Here is a 16,582-nt window from a genome sequence, read left to right as displayed (position 1 = left end):
GAAGATCACTGCAGCTGGTAGCTTCATCAGTGTAGAAAACAATCTAAAACCAGCATAAAATCCAGTAATCCAGTGCCAAAAAATATTACATCTGAATGCTGTCAATTATATTAGGATATTTAGCAAATGCAAAGGTGTAACACTTCTCTCCGTTATTGTTCCAAGTGTTTCTTTTGTCCACCTTCTCTGTTGTGTCTGCAGTTTCAACTTTTTCAGTGCACAAGAAGCCAAAACTAAAATGAACTCCATTTTTACTTTGCTCTCTCCATTTTTTCCTCCATTAATTTCTAAAGCAATACAAAACTCCTCTTCCAGTTTGAAAACAAAGCTTAGACAGCAACTATCTCATAATAAACTTCTCAGAGAACCTCAAAAGTGAACAGAATAGTCAAAAAATAACCAGATGCAGCTCATATTGGCATGTCCATTGATGATTTGTTTCAACACTACTCCTGTTGAGTTGTTTTTATATGAAAATGGAAAGAGAATTGTCTCAGAAGTCCAAGAAACTCAAGAAGTATTCCAAGTGCTTTTCAATTTCAACTTTTCTAAGACTCTGTCAGACAGCAATATAAAATCCAATTGTGCTACCTCCAATAAGTATTTGTGTTTCTTTATCCTATATCCAGTTATCAAAGTGTAATTTTTCCCATTTTATATGGTGCTTCTTACATTGCTGCACCTAGTGGTGCTCAAGCTGGTCTAAGTTATGAGTGGGGAATGCTAAAGCACATAAAACTTAGCACTAAGTTATATGAATGTGTTGGAACAGACTGCTAATTCTCCGTTGTTATTTTCAAGTGAGCTTGACCTTTTCACTGTGATGCAAAACACTCTCAGCAAAGCTGAAGAAGAAGTACCCTATTTACCATGTCCACAGAGTATTGAAATCACCTGAATCCACTATCCCCATACTCTTGGTACTGAATTTGGAATTAAAGTTCAACAGAACTATTTTGACAAAACACTGGGTTCTTTTTATTTTGCCAAGGATTAGCGGATTTGTGCTGAATCTCTGAAATTGCAGATTTGTCCAAATCACAGCACTGTGGAGACTGTGCCAACTCTCATTATGAAATTATTTGCAAGTTCAAAAATTTTTGAAGCAACATTCTGAATGTAATTCAGTTTCTGATTAGAACACTTCAGTGTAGATGTCTAAATATGATTTAGGTGTCTAAACTGCTGTTACAGTCAGTAGAGCCTAGGGTTTGAATAACTGTAATCAAAATCAGCAAATGCTCAGCTCATTTGCCCTTATATTGGTATCTCGTGTCATTTGAGGTGCCCTGGTTATCTTGTCTGGCCTCCAGCTTTCTTTCACCTGGTATACCCAACTTTTCCTGTCCAGAAAGTCCCATCTGTCCTGTTCTTCCCGCCAGCACCACATGGATGCCTTGCTATCCTGGAGCACTTCAGATGGTACCAGATACCAACGTGCTGGCAACTGCACCAGGGCCCCAGTGACCCATCAGCACCTACATGGCTCAGGGAAGGCTCAAGTTTGTGTCCTTATTTCTGGTTCAGACCAGAACATTCACCTTGTGCCTCCCACAAAGCACAAGTAGGGAGTTTCTCTGCCAGAGTGCACCTGGTTACTGTGGAGCACATCTTCCATGATGAGCCTTTTAATTTTGAATAATCAATCTTTGCAGAAGGAGCATGAGCTAAATCTTCTGTAACTGCTGAGCTATAAAATTCTCAGTTTCTCTCTGATCTGTTGAATGTTCAGCTAATTCCAAGCCTGTGCCAGTTGACAACCTGGTAATCTCTATAGGCTGATAATCAGGTATTTCCTATGGAAATGAAAGACAGAGTCAAATCAGTTGCCTGAATCAGGCAAAGCAGGTACATTAAGCTCAGAGTAGTGTGTTCTGGAGGCACTTCTCTAGCTCTGTTCTTCTGCATCTTCCTATATTTTCTTGAGTCCAACAAAATATGAGGGAAGAGCTGTTTGTGTCCTCATGTAGAATAGATACAGCTTTCTAAAATCTCAAAAAGGTTTTATGGGAACCATTTCAGGTGAAACATAATCCTAATAGGGACCCTGGTCTGTATTTCCTTATTAGCTTTTGTTTAATGCTGTTAGAATTTGACTGTCTGAAATGTGTGTGACACCCATTGCTTGTTGCCTAAGGTTGTTTTGCATTACAATTTGTATCAGTTGCCAGAGGATACTTATTCAGGAAGAAGATAAAAGAAGGAACTGAAACAAGAAACAAAGCAGCAATAACAATTCAGTCTCACTACAGGGGATATAAGGAGAGGAAGGTCTTCAAAAGCAGGAGGTAGTGTTATTTTCTCTTATGTCTCTCAAATGTGTCCCTTCCTAGTAATTACAGTACTGAATAACAACATTATAAAATATGAGTGAAGCAAATTAGGATTATTCTAGATATGTATGCAGAAGTAATGTACATTTATGTGAAAGTTTTTAATGGCAGTAGCCAATTTTCTCATCTTTTCAAGCCCAAGGAATAAAAGCACATTTAGGAGAAAGATCAACAATACTGTACCTACCTGTAATGTTAATGTAATCTATAGATTAGTCTCTTTTTTGAATTAGCTCATAATAAAAAATGTTCAGCCAAGAGTGAGTTATATATCTGCAAGGAACTGTTCTCATTTTAAGTCATTGTTCAAGATAAGCAAAGGTGATGACAGAAGTACAGAATACTTTTAGGATTGTGTATATTTATACATTCTTGAGATGCCAAAAGGTTTATGCCTTATGTTCTTTGTTAACATTTAAATTAATTCCTTACTGTTTTATCAGCTCTCACACAACCTACATTGTCTTCCTGGCAATTTTCCATGAAGTTTAACAGGGATGTCCCTTTGAACCTAAGAGATTATTATGTTGGTGATAATAATGTAATATCTTTTCACTTTAAGAGACAATAGTAATAATAATAATAACAATAACAACATAAATTGTTATCTTTAATTCCAGCTATGTGCACTAAATCTTTCCCATGTTGCAATGTATCAAATTGCCAGTTAGCATACGAAGACCACCAAAGGTAGTTGTAAAGTTGTCTCTATTCTTTATCTCCTTCAGCTGTAATTTTTGCCCAAAATTCTGTTCCATTCAGGGAATCACTTAGAAAGCAAGAAATTGAAAATGCAGCAACCATTAGCAAGAAGGAAGATGATGAAGAACTTCAAGATCCTGAGGAAAGTCCAACTGAAGTGGAGAGCACTGAACCTGGAACAGAAGAAGCAGCTACCATAGCAGAGGATGAATTATCTGCTGTGGAATTCCTTGAAGCACAACTGCAGCCAGCTCAAAATGATGCACTGGAAGAAGTAGCAAGTGAGGAGACTCAAGAGGAACCTGATACTGTCACTGACAGCAAGTACTCTGGGTACAGAGACATGGGGAATGTACAGGAGCAACAGCAAACATCTACTGAAGGAGAGGCAGTGTCTGTGAAGCAGAACCTGGCAGTAGAAGAGGTCAGTGAGGGTGAAGAACAGGACTCTTTGGAAGAGTTACCCAGCAAATCTTCTGTCAGAACCTCAGCTGAACCTAGACCCCAGCAAGAGCAAGATAATCGAGACACACTCAGTGCAGACTGGCAAAATCAAGAATCTGCTGTAGTCCAGCACAGAACTGACAGGGATGTGGAAAGAAACCACCTAAACCGTGAAGCAGTGATGCCTACAGGAGGCAAAGGAATCACAAGGAAAGAGTCGCTAAGAAGAGGCTCATGGAAGCAAGTTGAGGCAGAAAAACAAGGTTCAGAAGACAAAGAGAAGGCAGCAGTGGTAATTCAGAGCAATTACCGGGGTTACAGGAGGAGAGGACAACTCAGAAAAGAAGGGAAGCTACCTTGCAAAAGTCAAGAGAAAACAATAAAGGAGCCAACAGAAGCAAAACACGTTCAAAATAACAATCCCCAAACAACAAAAGGCAGGGAAAGCACCAGTACAGAGGCTGAAGACTCTAAGACACTGAAGGGAGACTCAGAGAAAGAGGCTTGTGATTTGGCAGCCTTTTCACGACAGGTAAGAAGCTTGTAAGCAATGTATGTGCAACATAATATCCTGAGCAGTGAGGGAATGGCCAAGTTATTTTACTGACTTTTATGACACTGAGGTTTTGCTCTCTAAAGTAAGGCAGAGATTTTATAATGTGTGTTTTACAAAAATGCATACTTTGATTTGCAAGAGAAAATAGCCTTTTCAGGAAGGAGGAAAAGTCAAAGAGTACTGGCAAAAACAATGTTAGTATGATTTAAGTTAAATGCAGTAACTTTGCTTTTCAAATGTTTGTTTACCCATCAAGCTCCCTAATTCAATACACTTGTGAAACGTCCCTGTAAATAAAACTAAACTTGTTGTGCCAATGTCAGAGACTTGCACATGTGCAGAGAAGTATTCCTACAGCTGTAGGAATACCTGCATCAGCAAGGCACCATCTCCCCACGTGTGTGAATCAGTAAGAAGTAGCTGTAGGACTGATCTGCAATGTTGAGTTTCCTGTGTGTATTTTTTTCTCCCATCTTTTTTCAAGAGATGAGGAGGTAAATGTGATAGGGGTGTGCACTGCAGTCGGTGAAGCAATACTTTTTAAATTAATTCTCTAGTCCGCTATTTTACCTTTGATTACCTTGGAACATGTATACTTATTTCTATAATAATGTATAAATATGTTTTTCAGATATCAAAATTATCTGAAGATTACTTAGCATTGCAGCAAAAACTGAATGAAATGATATTGTCCCATCAGCTGAGACCTGTGATGATGTCCAAAGATAAGCAAGCTAATGGCCGGCTTTCTTCTCATGTTTGCCAGTCAGGTAATGTTTAACATCACTCTTGGCAGAATTTTCATTTGTTAAACAGGACTTACAAGAAGCTACTCCTGGTCATGTCAGGGAACAAGTAGATGAGTTAATTCCAGCTGCTCATATTACTCTGGCTGCATATTTTCCTACTAAGCTCCATATCTGGAACATGTCTGGAACACAGTTTCCAGGGAAACACCCAAATCTGTTTGGGATTTATGTATTTGCTATTTTTCTTTGTATTTTGTTTCAGTGCTGCTTAGGATTGCTGAATGAATCTTTGTGAGACCTAGACACACGATCTCAAGAATGCTTTTATTTGGTAAAAAATTCTATATTGGCTCTTGTTAAATGAGGTGTCACTCAACTGTGTGTGTTATTGGTAGGATAAGGGACTATGCTTTCAAAACAAAACAAAAGTTTTTGAGGTAATACGTCAAACATTTTTCTAAAGTTTATGACATATGCTGAGTGAATTTTTAGCATCAAAATCTGTAACTCCTACCCATTTTGGTGGGTATGTCCTTAAAATTGCATGTAATGGTTTATTAATTCAGCATCTGTTTAACTCATGCACTTAAGAGGGTGTGATCTCTAGAGATGCAGTCCAGAGGTCCTGGGCTGGAGATTTGGAGGAAGATGAGGGCAGATGTGGCAGATAACTGTGGCTGTGTCTCCATTTGTGTGGCTGGGCTTGTGTGAACTCACTGCTCTGCCTCTGGGGAAGAGCTGGGATAAGATCTAGGACTGTCTCTCACTGCCTAGAGCTAGTTGTGCTATTTTCATTGTAACACTGTGGATTCAGTTGTCATGTGTGATGGAACTTCTTTCTGTTCACCTGACTACATTGAAAAGATCTTGAATGGGACTTCAGTCCCACTTTGGAGTCCTCTCAAAAGGGCAAGCTGCTAAAACAAGGTTTTGGTGTCTACACCTCTAAACTGGGTTGCTGGTAGGTAATCTGTGTAGTTCAGCCTGTTTACAAAGTCTGAAAAAAAAAAAAAGAATTGGGAAAGAGAAAACTAAGTGCTATGACCTTTCATTAAAGACAGAGCAAGGTTTGTGATTGTCATTAATAGTCTTGTATTGAGTTCTCTACTAAATGCTGCTGATTTTTTTGACAAGATAAACCTGAAAAATTAAAAATGTATGCTTTGGAAAATACCTCATGGTTTTCCAACAGAAGCTAGAGGAAAGAGGTAGATAGAGGGAAAGGGAATATACAAATCCCTGTTTTATCAGTTAAAGATCTCATCACTCACATAAGTGAACCAGGTGAAAATGTACCAGCATGTTCCTGCCATATGCAAAATGCAGTGAAGTCTACCCTTCACACTGCTGTTAATTTAAGTAGCTTTACAGGAGACAAAAGCTTGCCAGAGTTTGTCACCTGTGCACCCAGCCCTGCCAAAAGGGGTGACCAGTCATTCACTTCACTTCCCTTTATCTCTGAAAATGTTGTGCTCCTGCAGTGTCACAGTGAAGTTTTCCAGTAGTAAATTGTGCTAACCTGTCCCCTGAAAAACCTTTCTTGCTATGGAATGTGAACTCTCTTTCTACACTTGAATGTAATTCACATGATAGAAAAACTGTTTCTTTTCCATGCACAAGACAGTGAAGACAATACACTGCAGTAATTCCACAGTTTGCCTTTAAGCCAGTTGGAAACTGGCTTTATCACAAACCTGCATTGTCTTCAGTAGATATTTATTATAGCAAATGTGATCTAACTTGATGCAGAGAATATTGAAGTAACAATTTGCCTGTGTTCAGTTCATTTAAGCTGTGCTGTCTAAAACACAGGAGTTACCTACATTCTGGATATATTTTCTTCCTCTATACAATATAGTGAAATATCTACAAAACTCACAAAGATTCAAGGTAAGTCCTGCAGGTGGTCATGCTAAAGTGCAGCAGGTAGATGAGGTGATCCACTGCCTTATTAACAGGGAGGAACCTTCCTGTCTACCTGCCTACAATACCTGTTCCAGTAGGATTTATACATACTCATTTACAGAAGGATATGCTTTTACTGCAGCTTTCCCTCCATGGCTAGTTTTTTTCTCCTCCTCTTATGAAGGCAGGGATTGTTGAGCTTTAGGTGTTCTTTAAATCATGTGGTATTTGCCTATTTGTAATTACGTTGATAATTTACATTTATTTACACTTTTTCATCAGCTTCACTAGTTTTATATGTTGTTTTACAACTATAGCACATGAATTTTATTTTACAGCTAGATAGGAGAGTTTGGCTGCCTTTGTCTCTGGGTAGGTGGCCATTGTGCAATCACACAACTTACCACTTCCTCTGATAAAATATTTTATCACATTTGCTACCCACTGAAGGGGAGGAACTGAGGGACAGCTGATGGCATACTGTGATAAATGTTCAGATTTTTTAAATGCTTTGCTTATTTGTTTGTTTTTTAATAAAAATGCAAAGCTTGCAGTTCAAAGAACATCGGAGCAAAAGGTTAATTTAATCTTAAACCCACAAGGTTAAGTTGTTCCTAAATGAGTATTTATAAAATGCATAAAGCAAGCTGCACAAGGTTCCTGGAATAAACAAAGTTCCCTGTGGCTAGAATCTCTGAGTAGGTTATATTTGCTTCTTACATGCTTTCAGCCAAATGTGATGGCTGCACCCCTGAACTGCACTCTTGGACTGCTAGTGAGTTTGGGTTGCTGTAGTGTCAGAACAGATGCACAAATGGCTGCTGTCAAGTTTTTTGAGATCAAAGCCTGAAGTGAAGGGAATTTGGTCATTATGGGAGGAATTATTTTTTTTCTAGATGAATCATAGTGCTCATCCCTCTACTTATTAAATGACAGTTCAAGTACAAAATCTCAGGAAGAGAATTTTCTATATTTAGAATGAAATGTATGTGGTATGAGGAACCCCAATGCAGCTGAGGACATTTGCAACTAAATGAGGCAATGAGACAAGCAGGATTTTCATCCAGGATTCCTCCTGCTGTAGCCTGTCAAAGCACTATTTACAGGAATTTAATGGGCAGCCTTAGCAAGGAAAGAGGAGCCTGTGTAGCACTGGGTGAGCAGAGCAGTATTCACCAGCCAGACTTTCTTCCTTGCAAGTGAGTAGTCAGCCAGGGAGCACTGAGGCATGGGACTGGAGAAAAACAGGGTAAGCAGGCACTACTGGCTGGTGGTTCTTGGCTACAGGAATGCTCCTTTGAGCACCACGCAGCCAGGATGTAAAGATCTGTGTTAGGAGTTTCTCAGATCCATGGCAGAGCATAAGATCTGGGAGGTTGTGGAAATGGAATACAGCCATTTTCCTTAAATATCCTCCCTTAAAAAGCAGTAATCCCAGGTCACCAGAAATGAGAGGTGTTGGAGCAAGTCCAGAGAAGGGCAACAAAGCTGGTGAAGGGGCAGGAGCACAAGTCCAATGAGGAGCAGCTGAGGGAGCTGGGAGTGTTTAGTCTGGAGAAAGGAGACTCAGAGGTGACCATTGCTCTCTACAACTCCTGAAAGGAGGGTGCAGCCAGGTGGGGGTTGGCCTCTTCTGCCAGGCAGTCAGTGACAGGACAAGAGGACTGCACCAGGGGAGGTTCAGGCTGGACATCAGCAGGAATTTCTTCACCTAAAGGGTTGTTGGGAATTGGATTTCCCAGGCAAGTGGTGGAGTCACCATCCTTGGAAGTGTTTAAGAAACAGCTGGACATGACACTTCATTCCATGGTCTACCTGGCAAGGTGGTCAAGGCTGGACTTGATGATCTTAGAGGGCTTTTCCAATGCTTATTATTCTGTGATTCTGCATTAGTGTCAGCCAGAGTCTGAAACTGCTTCCCTCAGTGGGGCTGTGGTACTTAGGTGTGAGAGATTGAGCACTGTCAACCTCTGCTGTACACAATCTGAAAGTTATCAGCCTCTTGCAGTTTCTACTTCTAGATTTGTGCCAGAATAATCCCTCTGTTTTTTTCCAAATTGCTAAGAATTTACAGCCATCAGCTGTAATTTCCAAATCTGGCTGTGTTAAACATCCCATGAATTAAAAATACCTAAAAGTTATTAACCAGAATGTTGAAGAGCAGTGCTTTTCTCGGTGCAAATTCCAAACTTGAGTTACATCCTCATGCTGTCTATAATTAAAACAGTAAAAAGGTATGCACATAAATGTTGTAAGCAGTAATACCTGTTAGCTTCTCGTTATCAAGTCCTGAAATTCCAGTTGCTGTATTTCCATTTGTAATGATGACTTTCAACTCCTTCTACAAAACCTGTACAATTACTGCTTTTCCTCTTGTTTTCCTTCCTGCTTAATTCTGAGCCTGTCTTTGTACTTCTGTCTCCAAAAGATGTGGAACAGCTCTAAATCAAGCACGTAACATTTCACTTAAATGACCTAAAGTTGGCTTAGTCTGTTTCTCTGGGTGGCTTAATAAATAGAGACCTTTTGTCCCTTAGATATTTATCACAGCTGTACCCACACTGTTTCTCCAGTGTTCAGTATCAAATCTGTTGTAAGTCATCGTTAATTTACATGAGGCTCCACGGGTGTTGATTCCTCGAGGTTGCTGTCTTCCAAGCTTATCATTGTATGTCAGAATGTACAGACAGTTCAACCTAAAGGGCTGTTGATACTGACTCATCTTTATTCAAACATTTCTTGCTCATCCTTGAACGTTTCAAGCACATGCAGCTCTCCTCGGTTCCTGTAGTTTGTGGTGGTGTTCAGGATACACATACCTTACTGTGTAGTTTGGAGGCAAAACTCAGAAGTGCATTTTCAGCCCTATATTCAATTTTAAAAAGGAATTATGGAGGTCCAATCTTAGAAGGCTGCCTGCCCCAACGTAGTATTTCTTTCCCCTCAATTCTTTTGCATAGCTTACACATGTACAACACAAGAGCTGAGATGAAAAGCCTTTTTTTTATTGAAACTGCTATCATTGTCAAAATGGTATTTTTGAATGTGTAACGCAGTCTTCTTTGCAGAGCACACACACAAGAAGTATACAAGTAATTTCAGTTGGAATAATTGTAGTCTAGAATACAATAATGCTTTATCCATTTGACAATGATGAATTAAATCATGTAACAGCATACACAGTGATGAATTCTTGGGGACAGTAAAAAATCTTTAGGCATAATGAGAGTCTTTTTATTGGAATTTTCCTAGAGCCCCCAAAATGGGGGAGCCAAATTGGCTTCATTTCTTTTTTCATATTTTCTTGCAGTCATTATCTCTGACAAAATTTTTGCATGTTCTACAGACAGGGCATAAGGTGTTTCTATTCACCAGCACTGAATTTTAAGGGATTTTTTAAAGGTAGTGTTTCCACTTTGGACTCCTGTTGTGTTTAGATGTCCCTCTTCTCTCAAACAAATGGAAAGTCTGATAACTCCAGGTGGCCCATTTGAAATACAGCAAGGTGGCAGCAGTCCACATTAAGAGCCCAGTCAAGCCTGCTGTACCTACTAAAATCAAGGAATCTCACTTATATTTAATACAGGTTACTGAAATGAATTTATTGCATCTAGAAATCATTATTTAACGTGAGTTATCTGTAACTTGGCTTAGAAAAATACCATTGCTCTCTTAGGTACACAATGTTAAAAAGATAGTTGTTCATTCATTCACAGAAGAAGCAGTCTGCATTTCAGATAAGAAACTAAAACAGTAAATGTAATCATTATGCAACTACAATTTAAATTAACATTTTTCATTCTGGCTCCTCTGTATACCCATGACCTTTACAAGCCTTTATTTATCACACATAACAAAAAACTTAAACAGCTAATTTTGCAGGAGTCAACACTGATGTATTACTGATCTTCTCTCATTTTAAATTAATGTGCTACCTGCTTAATTTATAAGATGTCTGCTGTACCTAAGAGAGTTTTTATTTTTATCATGTAAAAGGGTTTCTGATGGTCATAGGGGAACAAAATAGTATTAAAGTCACTTCATATGGAAGTGGATTATATCAGCAAAACACACTTCAGTAATTCACTGGTATCTAGATCCCCATTCCAACCTCACACTATATTCATTTATGAACAAGGACATGTTTAGGGCAAGATCAAACCTCACTGGATAATGCAAGATACCTTAGCACTCAGTTCACTGTGCAGTGACTTCATTCACCACCCCATGTGTGTCTCTATGACCCATCTCTGCCATCAATGTTCTGCTGCTGTGCAACCCCCTTTTTCCTTCATCATGAAGGAATCACTGTCACTGTAAACTTTTTGTACAGGTGAACCTGAAGGGAAGGAGACCAGGCTGACCAGGCTGTACATTTGTGGTCTCTTGTCCCTCCAGAGCCAGTTCTGGGGTCTTCCTAGGCATTAGGAACCCTGCAGTCAGTGTTGTGACAAATGACCTATGAACCCAAGCAGCCCTGCATCTTAGCACTGTCAGAATTGCATATAGATTTTCAACAAGCAAATAACTAGTTCTCTATGTGCCAGCCAATGTAATCTGAAAGTCAGTATCTAACTCTGAATTGGAGGACTGCCAGGGGACAGTAGTTCCATTTTGTGTTAAAATCTTGATTTCATTTCTGTTATAGTGAAGGCATTTTATACATGTTTGCAGAAAGTTTTTGTAGAAATAGAGACCAGAATTTGAGTACATAACATAGACTACACTGGATGTGATGAACACGGCCATGCTGTGTTGCCCAGTGGCACATGATTTGGCTTGAAATTAAAAGCCTCAGCAGGACACCTGGAGGAAAACCTTCACTGTGATAAGGTAGAGGGCAACGTTTGAAACAGAGGTCTAATCCTAGTTCCCTCATTCAGGACCTTAAAAATTGACTTGAGTCTGAAAAATACATCACCCTTGCCACACAGGTCCCTGTTATGAGGCAATGGCCTCACAGTAGCCATTACCCCTCAGAACCCTTTTCTGAATATGGAGCATCAGCCCTTTTCAGAAGGAGAGGCCTGTGCCAGTCAGACCTCCAGGCTGTTCCAGCCTGGCATTCATTATGTGCCATTTGTCCCTATGGGCAGTCAGGACTCAAGTGGATAAACCCATTCTCTGCTGATGAAAATGTCCAAACCAGTTGCTTACTTGAATTACTGCGAGCAGTAAAAGTGGCAATGTGAATTTTTCTCTCTCTCTCTTTGGCAAAATTATCTCCTGTTTTTTCCAAAGGGTTCCAGTTCTGTGAAGAAGTAAGCATTACTATCTTCTGGTTTTTTACAGTTGTGGCCAAAGTAGAAGACTCTCGCCCAATGCAGAGACCCCCCAGAAGGCCACGGAAGCCCAAGACATTAAATAATCCGGAAGACTCTACCTACTATACTCTAATACATGTGAGTTTAAGAAGCTTTTCTGGGCTAAAACTTTCAGATAATTCCCTCCTAAACTATCTTTCTAATTGCCCAATTCCCATTATTCTTTTCCTATGCATCATAAAACCTGTGTCCTGCTGAAAGGAGGCAGGCCACAAACTCCACATTTCAAATGAGACTTGGAATGGAAGTACAGAGCTACCCAGACTGGGGAGCTCTGTCAGACCAGTATTTACTCCTGTAGCTAAATACTTTCACTGTGTGCATAAGTAGCATTTGCATTTTCAGTACCAAATCAAGTGCCCTGTCTCCATAGTTTCTTTGTAAGTCACAGGAGAGAACCAGGAGAGGCACCGGTTTGTTTGGAGCTATTTTGAGCATCTAAATTAGTGCTTGATCTTGCAGAGAGAGCAAATATTAAAATAAGTTGTATTAGTATGCACACTGTAACTTCCTTTACAAATGTGTCAGATAGTGATTATGAAGGCATTGGCAAATACCAGCAGCTCAGGAGACTAATGGATTTGAGTGTGGCTATATATAGCCTTTAGTCCAAGTTCAGATACTGAGTGCTGCTTTCCCCTCTTGACCTCAGTGCCCTTAAATATGGGGAAAAAGGCAGGAAAGTAAGCAGAGAGAGTGAAAATGTAAAAGCAGCTCAGAAAGCACTTCCAACAAAAAAAGAGCAATTAAACTGACTTGCTCGAGGTGCCTGAATCTTAGTGACCTATTTTAACAGCCGGTGAGAACCCAGCTAATAAACTAACCATGGCAATTGCTTCTCCTTTCAACAGAAGGTGTCACCAGGGCCTGTAGGGACGGTTGTGTCTGGCATACCAAAAAAAGACAAATGCAGCTATGCTTTATTCTGGGGCTTTGAAATAACACAGCTTTGGAACAGTGATATTCTGAAAAGAAATTAAATTCTTAAAAATAAATTTTCATGTAAAAATAAAATCCGTTTTGTGAAAGCAAGATTGGTGAGATAAAGGATGAAATGAAAGGCATGACACAGAATCTGTATTTGGAAATTTCTGAGAAGGGCAATTCTGAAGTAAATTACTGTTTAGGAAACTAAGACTGTAGGGTCAGGAACATAGTATTTTCTGAAAGCTGATTTGTTACATGGCCAGCTGCATACCAGATAACAGCCACAGCATCAGTGCAAACAAAAACTGCAGTAGTGCCAAGAGATTTTTAATCAATTTTTTAGCAACAGCTTTTGAAGGTATTAATCAATATTACCTTCAATGAGTTGTATTTTCAAGAGGCTGTGAAAAAGAGAAACCTGTCTTCCTGACATGAAGTTCACTGATCAGAGACAAGTTCTATGTAAATATCTGTGTACTGAAACTTAGAAAGGAAACCTACTAGTTGTTAAATTCTTAGACCTTAGCTAAGTCATTAAGCTCTAACTTTAGATGGCAGTCAGCTTTAGAGGGCAGTCAGCTTTCCCAGCTATTACAGATTTTCTACCTTATTAAAAATCTCTGTGACCTTCAGGAATTCACAGATTATTATCAATCCCAGATCATATGAAAGTGAAGAAACACAATATGAGTGCATTAAAAAAAATTTCTATCTTTTGCAAAGTCAGGTATTTCTCTCACATCATACTACAGACATTAATTAGACACCTTACATTCTCACACTTCTCTTTACATATCAGATGGCCTGAAGGGGTATACAGGTGTAAATGAAGCCTGACAATAGCCCATTATTCATATAAGGCAGAAGAATTTTATTTTGGGGTATATTTTTTAAAAATCAGCCTATGATTTTGAAATTGCGTCATACCGAAGTCTATCAGGATTTCTGATTCTCAGTGACTTTACAGTCCCTTTTCTTGTTTTTCTGTTCTGATCATCATTACTTTGGCTTTTTTTTCACAGTATGGCAACAAATTTGGGAGCAACAATCCTAATCTAATTCTCAGTCTCAAAGGTTCTTAAAAGAAGTTTCCCTGGAATATTTGCCTATTTTCTGTTATTTTTTTTACTGAAAAGTATACAACACACTCCTACCTAACACTGATGAATTTTACGTTTGCATAAGCTTTCCTTTTAGTATTTTTAATTACTTTTTATTTTCTTAGAAATCAATACAAGATGAAAAACGGAAACCAAGAAAAGAAAGGTAATTTTTTTCATTATCTCACTATTGTCACTCCAGTACTCTAGAATAGTCTTTAGCTGTACTTCAACCAGGAGAATAAAGCATTGAAAAAAGAACGGTAATTTGGTGATTCACAGGGGGACATATATACAAAGTTAAAATGCAGTTTTCATTGACTAAAATCCATTATAGAATTCAGCCATTCAGTTTTCCTAAAACATGGTCCTTTACCATGGTAACACAGGCAATTATAATAAGATAAGGTCCACATCAAAGATAGTTCTGACACAGAAAATAATTGAAGGCATTTAAAATTCTAGTCAAAGCAAAAGGGAAAACAGTTCTTTTTTGTCAGCAAAAATACAAAGACTGTCAAAATTTTCTCCTAAAAATATATGAGTGTCTGGAAATAGATAATAAAAAATTAAAACAATAAGTATGAATAACAGTTAAAGAAGAGTAGCCCTTGAAATTTGAACCAGAAGTGTTTTCTTCCCAGTGTAACTAACCTATTTTGATGGATCTCTGCAGAGAAGAAGGAAGCAATAGGTACATTCTGTCCTTCTGTATCTTAGATCCTTATGTTGCTGCAGACCTGGTTCACAGCTCCTGACATACATCATAGCTACATTTTATTTGTGTTTCTGTACTGAGGCTTTTCTGCTGCCCCCTCAGTGTCACTGCTTTGGCATCATGTGTGCAATGCCAGCCTGCCCATAGCTGCCAGATGAATGGGCTCCCTGCACTGTCCTCGGCTGAGGTTGCAGAATACAAACTCTGTGGCTAAAATATGTATCTTAGAGGATACATATGACATGACATCTATATAAAACGTGCTCACAGCATTGAGCTTCACTCAACTGCAATTTAAATTGCACTTGATTATGCTGCAGCTTAAAGGATTGACCTAACATCCAGGTCCCCCATGTTTGGTCTCTTTCAGCTTTTTTTTCTCATGTCATTTGGATCCTAAAAATTTCACACTTATTGACTTCAGTCTAGGAGGAAAAAATAACTAAGACTCCAAAATGTGGTGTTTTCCCTCATTGGCCTCATTTAGGTTTCACTCATCTTAAATCTAGTTAACCAGTTCCCTGACTGCATCTTCTTTCATGTGCTGACTCTGCATTAGTGGAACATAGCAAGTAAACAAATTAGTTACTTCTGGTTTCTAACAATGTGAGGATTGAAATCTGAACTTCTCTATTCAGATTCTTTTTTATGATATTATTTCTTTCCTTAGCCATACTAAAATGGATGTTTGGATTTATATTTTTCTGACAGTATTCACCTAACAAAATAAGAGATGTCTGCATTATTGATACTCATATCTGAGCTAGTTGCTTTAGACTCTCTTCTTGTACTCAGAGAAAAAAAATAGTCATCTTTAGGAAAATTATTAATCTCTTGCTCAAAGAGATATCTAAAACAGACCAGATAAATCATACCATAAAAATGCCTCTCCACAATACAATCCACAATACAATACACAATACAATACAAACAATTTCAGTAATCTATGTCTCCTTTATGAATATATAAAAGTATTTAGCATTTCAAAATTCTCAATATCTACATTTTGCAGCAGTCATACTTCAGAGACTGATATATTTTTTTTGTGCCTATATATTTCTCCTTAGATCCTCAGCACATAAACAGAACTAGTAATGATATTTTACTACCTTGGGTGTGTATGTTGAAAATAATACTGAAATTTTAAACTGTTAACTTAGTGTTCTTATTTCTTGACAGTCTGAGCAAAGTGCTAGATTTAGATATCTACTACCAAGAAATTTCATCTACTGACTCCAGCTCCAAGGACAGCAGTACTACCACAAGAAGGAAGAGATACCCGATTGAGCGCAGGACTTCCATTTTACGAGCTACTGAGCGGTAATTCATGCAAAATAGTGATAGAAAAAATAAATATTATACTTGTTGGCATATTCAAAATATTTATAACAATAAATGCGTTTTCAAATTACACATAAATATATTGGTTTAGATATGAAATTTTGCCAAATTATCCTGCAAAATATACAGCTAACATTTCCCATCTCAAAATGGGAATATTCCCCATTCAAGAGGGATAAATGCCAGTGTGATTTGTGCTCAGCCTACCTGCCAGTTTTTGGTTTCCCAAGGGCCAGATGGACAGACATTCTGCATCTCTGATCTAAAGTAAAATTAAACTGAAGCAGAACCTAAAAACTGTATTTCTGATTAGTTAGGTTTTAAATGGTGTGCCGGACTTTCTCCATGTTTTCTGCAGCTTGACTTCCTCCTTCTCCTGCTGTCCTGTAGCAGCACAGGTGCCTGTAGCCTGCATGCACCTCACCAAGGTGGACACCAGGAGAAACACCCCAAAGGGAGGGTTCACTCACCCTCCTCTCTTCC

The 16,582-nt window shown here is 38.7% G+C and overlaps 1 protein-coding gene across 1 annotated transcript in view; it reads left to right on the top strand.

Moving 5' to 3' along the window:
- LOC306800081 (myosin-IIIa-like) overlaps positions 1–16,582 on the top strand; it is a gene marked incomplete at its 3' end in the record, with an annotated part of 50,798 nt that overhangs the window by 32,789 nt on the left and 1,427 nt on the right. The window contains exons 19-23 of the mRNA XM_079301880.1: positions 3,062–4,011; positions 4,667–4,805; positions 11,982–12,091; positions 14,166–14,206; positions 15,938–16,078. Of these exons, the coding sequence (XP_079158006.1) occupies positions 3,062–4,011; positions 4,667–4,805; positions 11,982–12,091; positions 14,166–14,206; positions 15,938–16,078 (1,381 nt within the window). The remainder of the gene's footprint in view (positions 1–3,061; positions 4,012–4,666; positions 4,806–11,981; positions 12,092–14,165; positions 14,207–15,937; positions 16,079–16,582) is intronic.

Source organism: Erithacus rubecula (assembly GCF_903797595.1).
Source record: "Erithacus rubecula genome assembly, chromosome: 3".
Classification (NCBI taxonomy): Eukaryota; Metazoa; Chordata; class Aves; order Passeriformes; family Muscicapidae; genus Erithacus; species Erithacus rubecula.
This window is presented reverse-complemented; position numbering and strand designations above follow the sequence as displayed.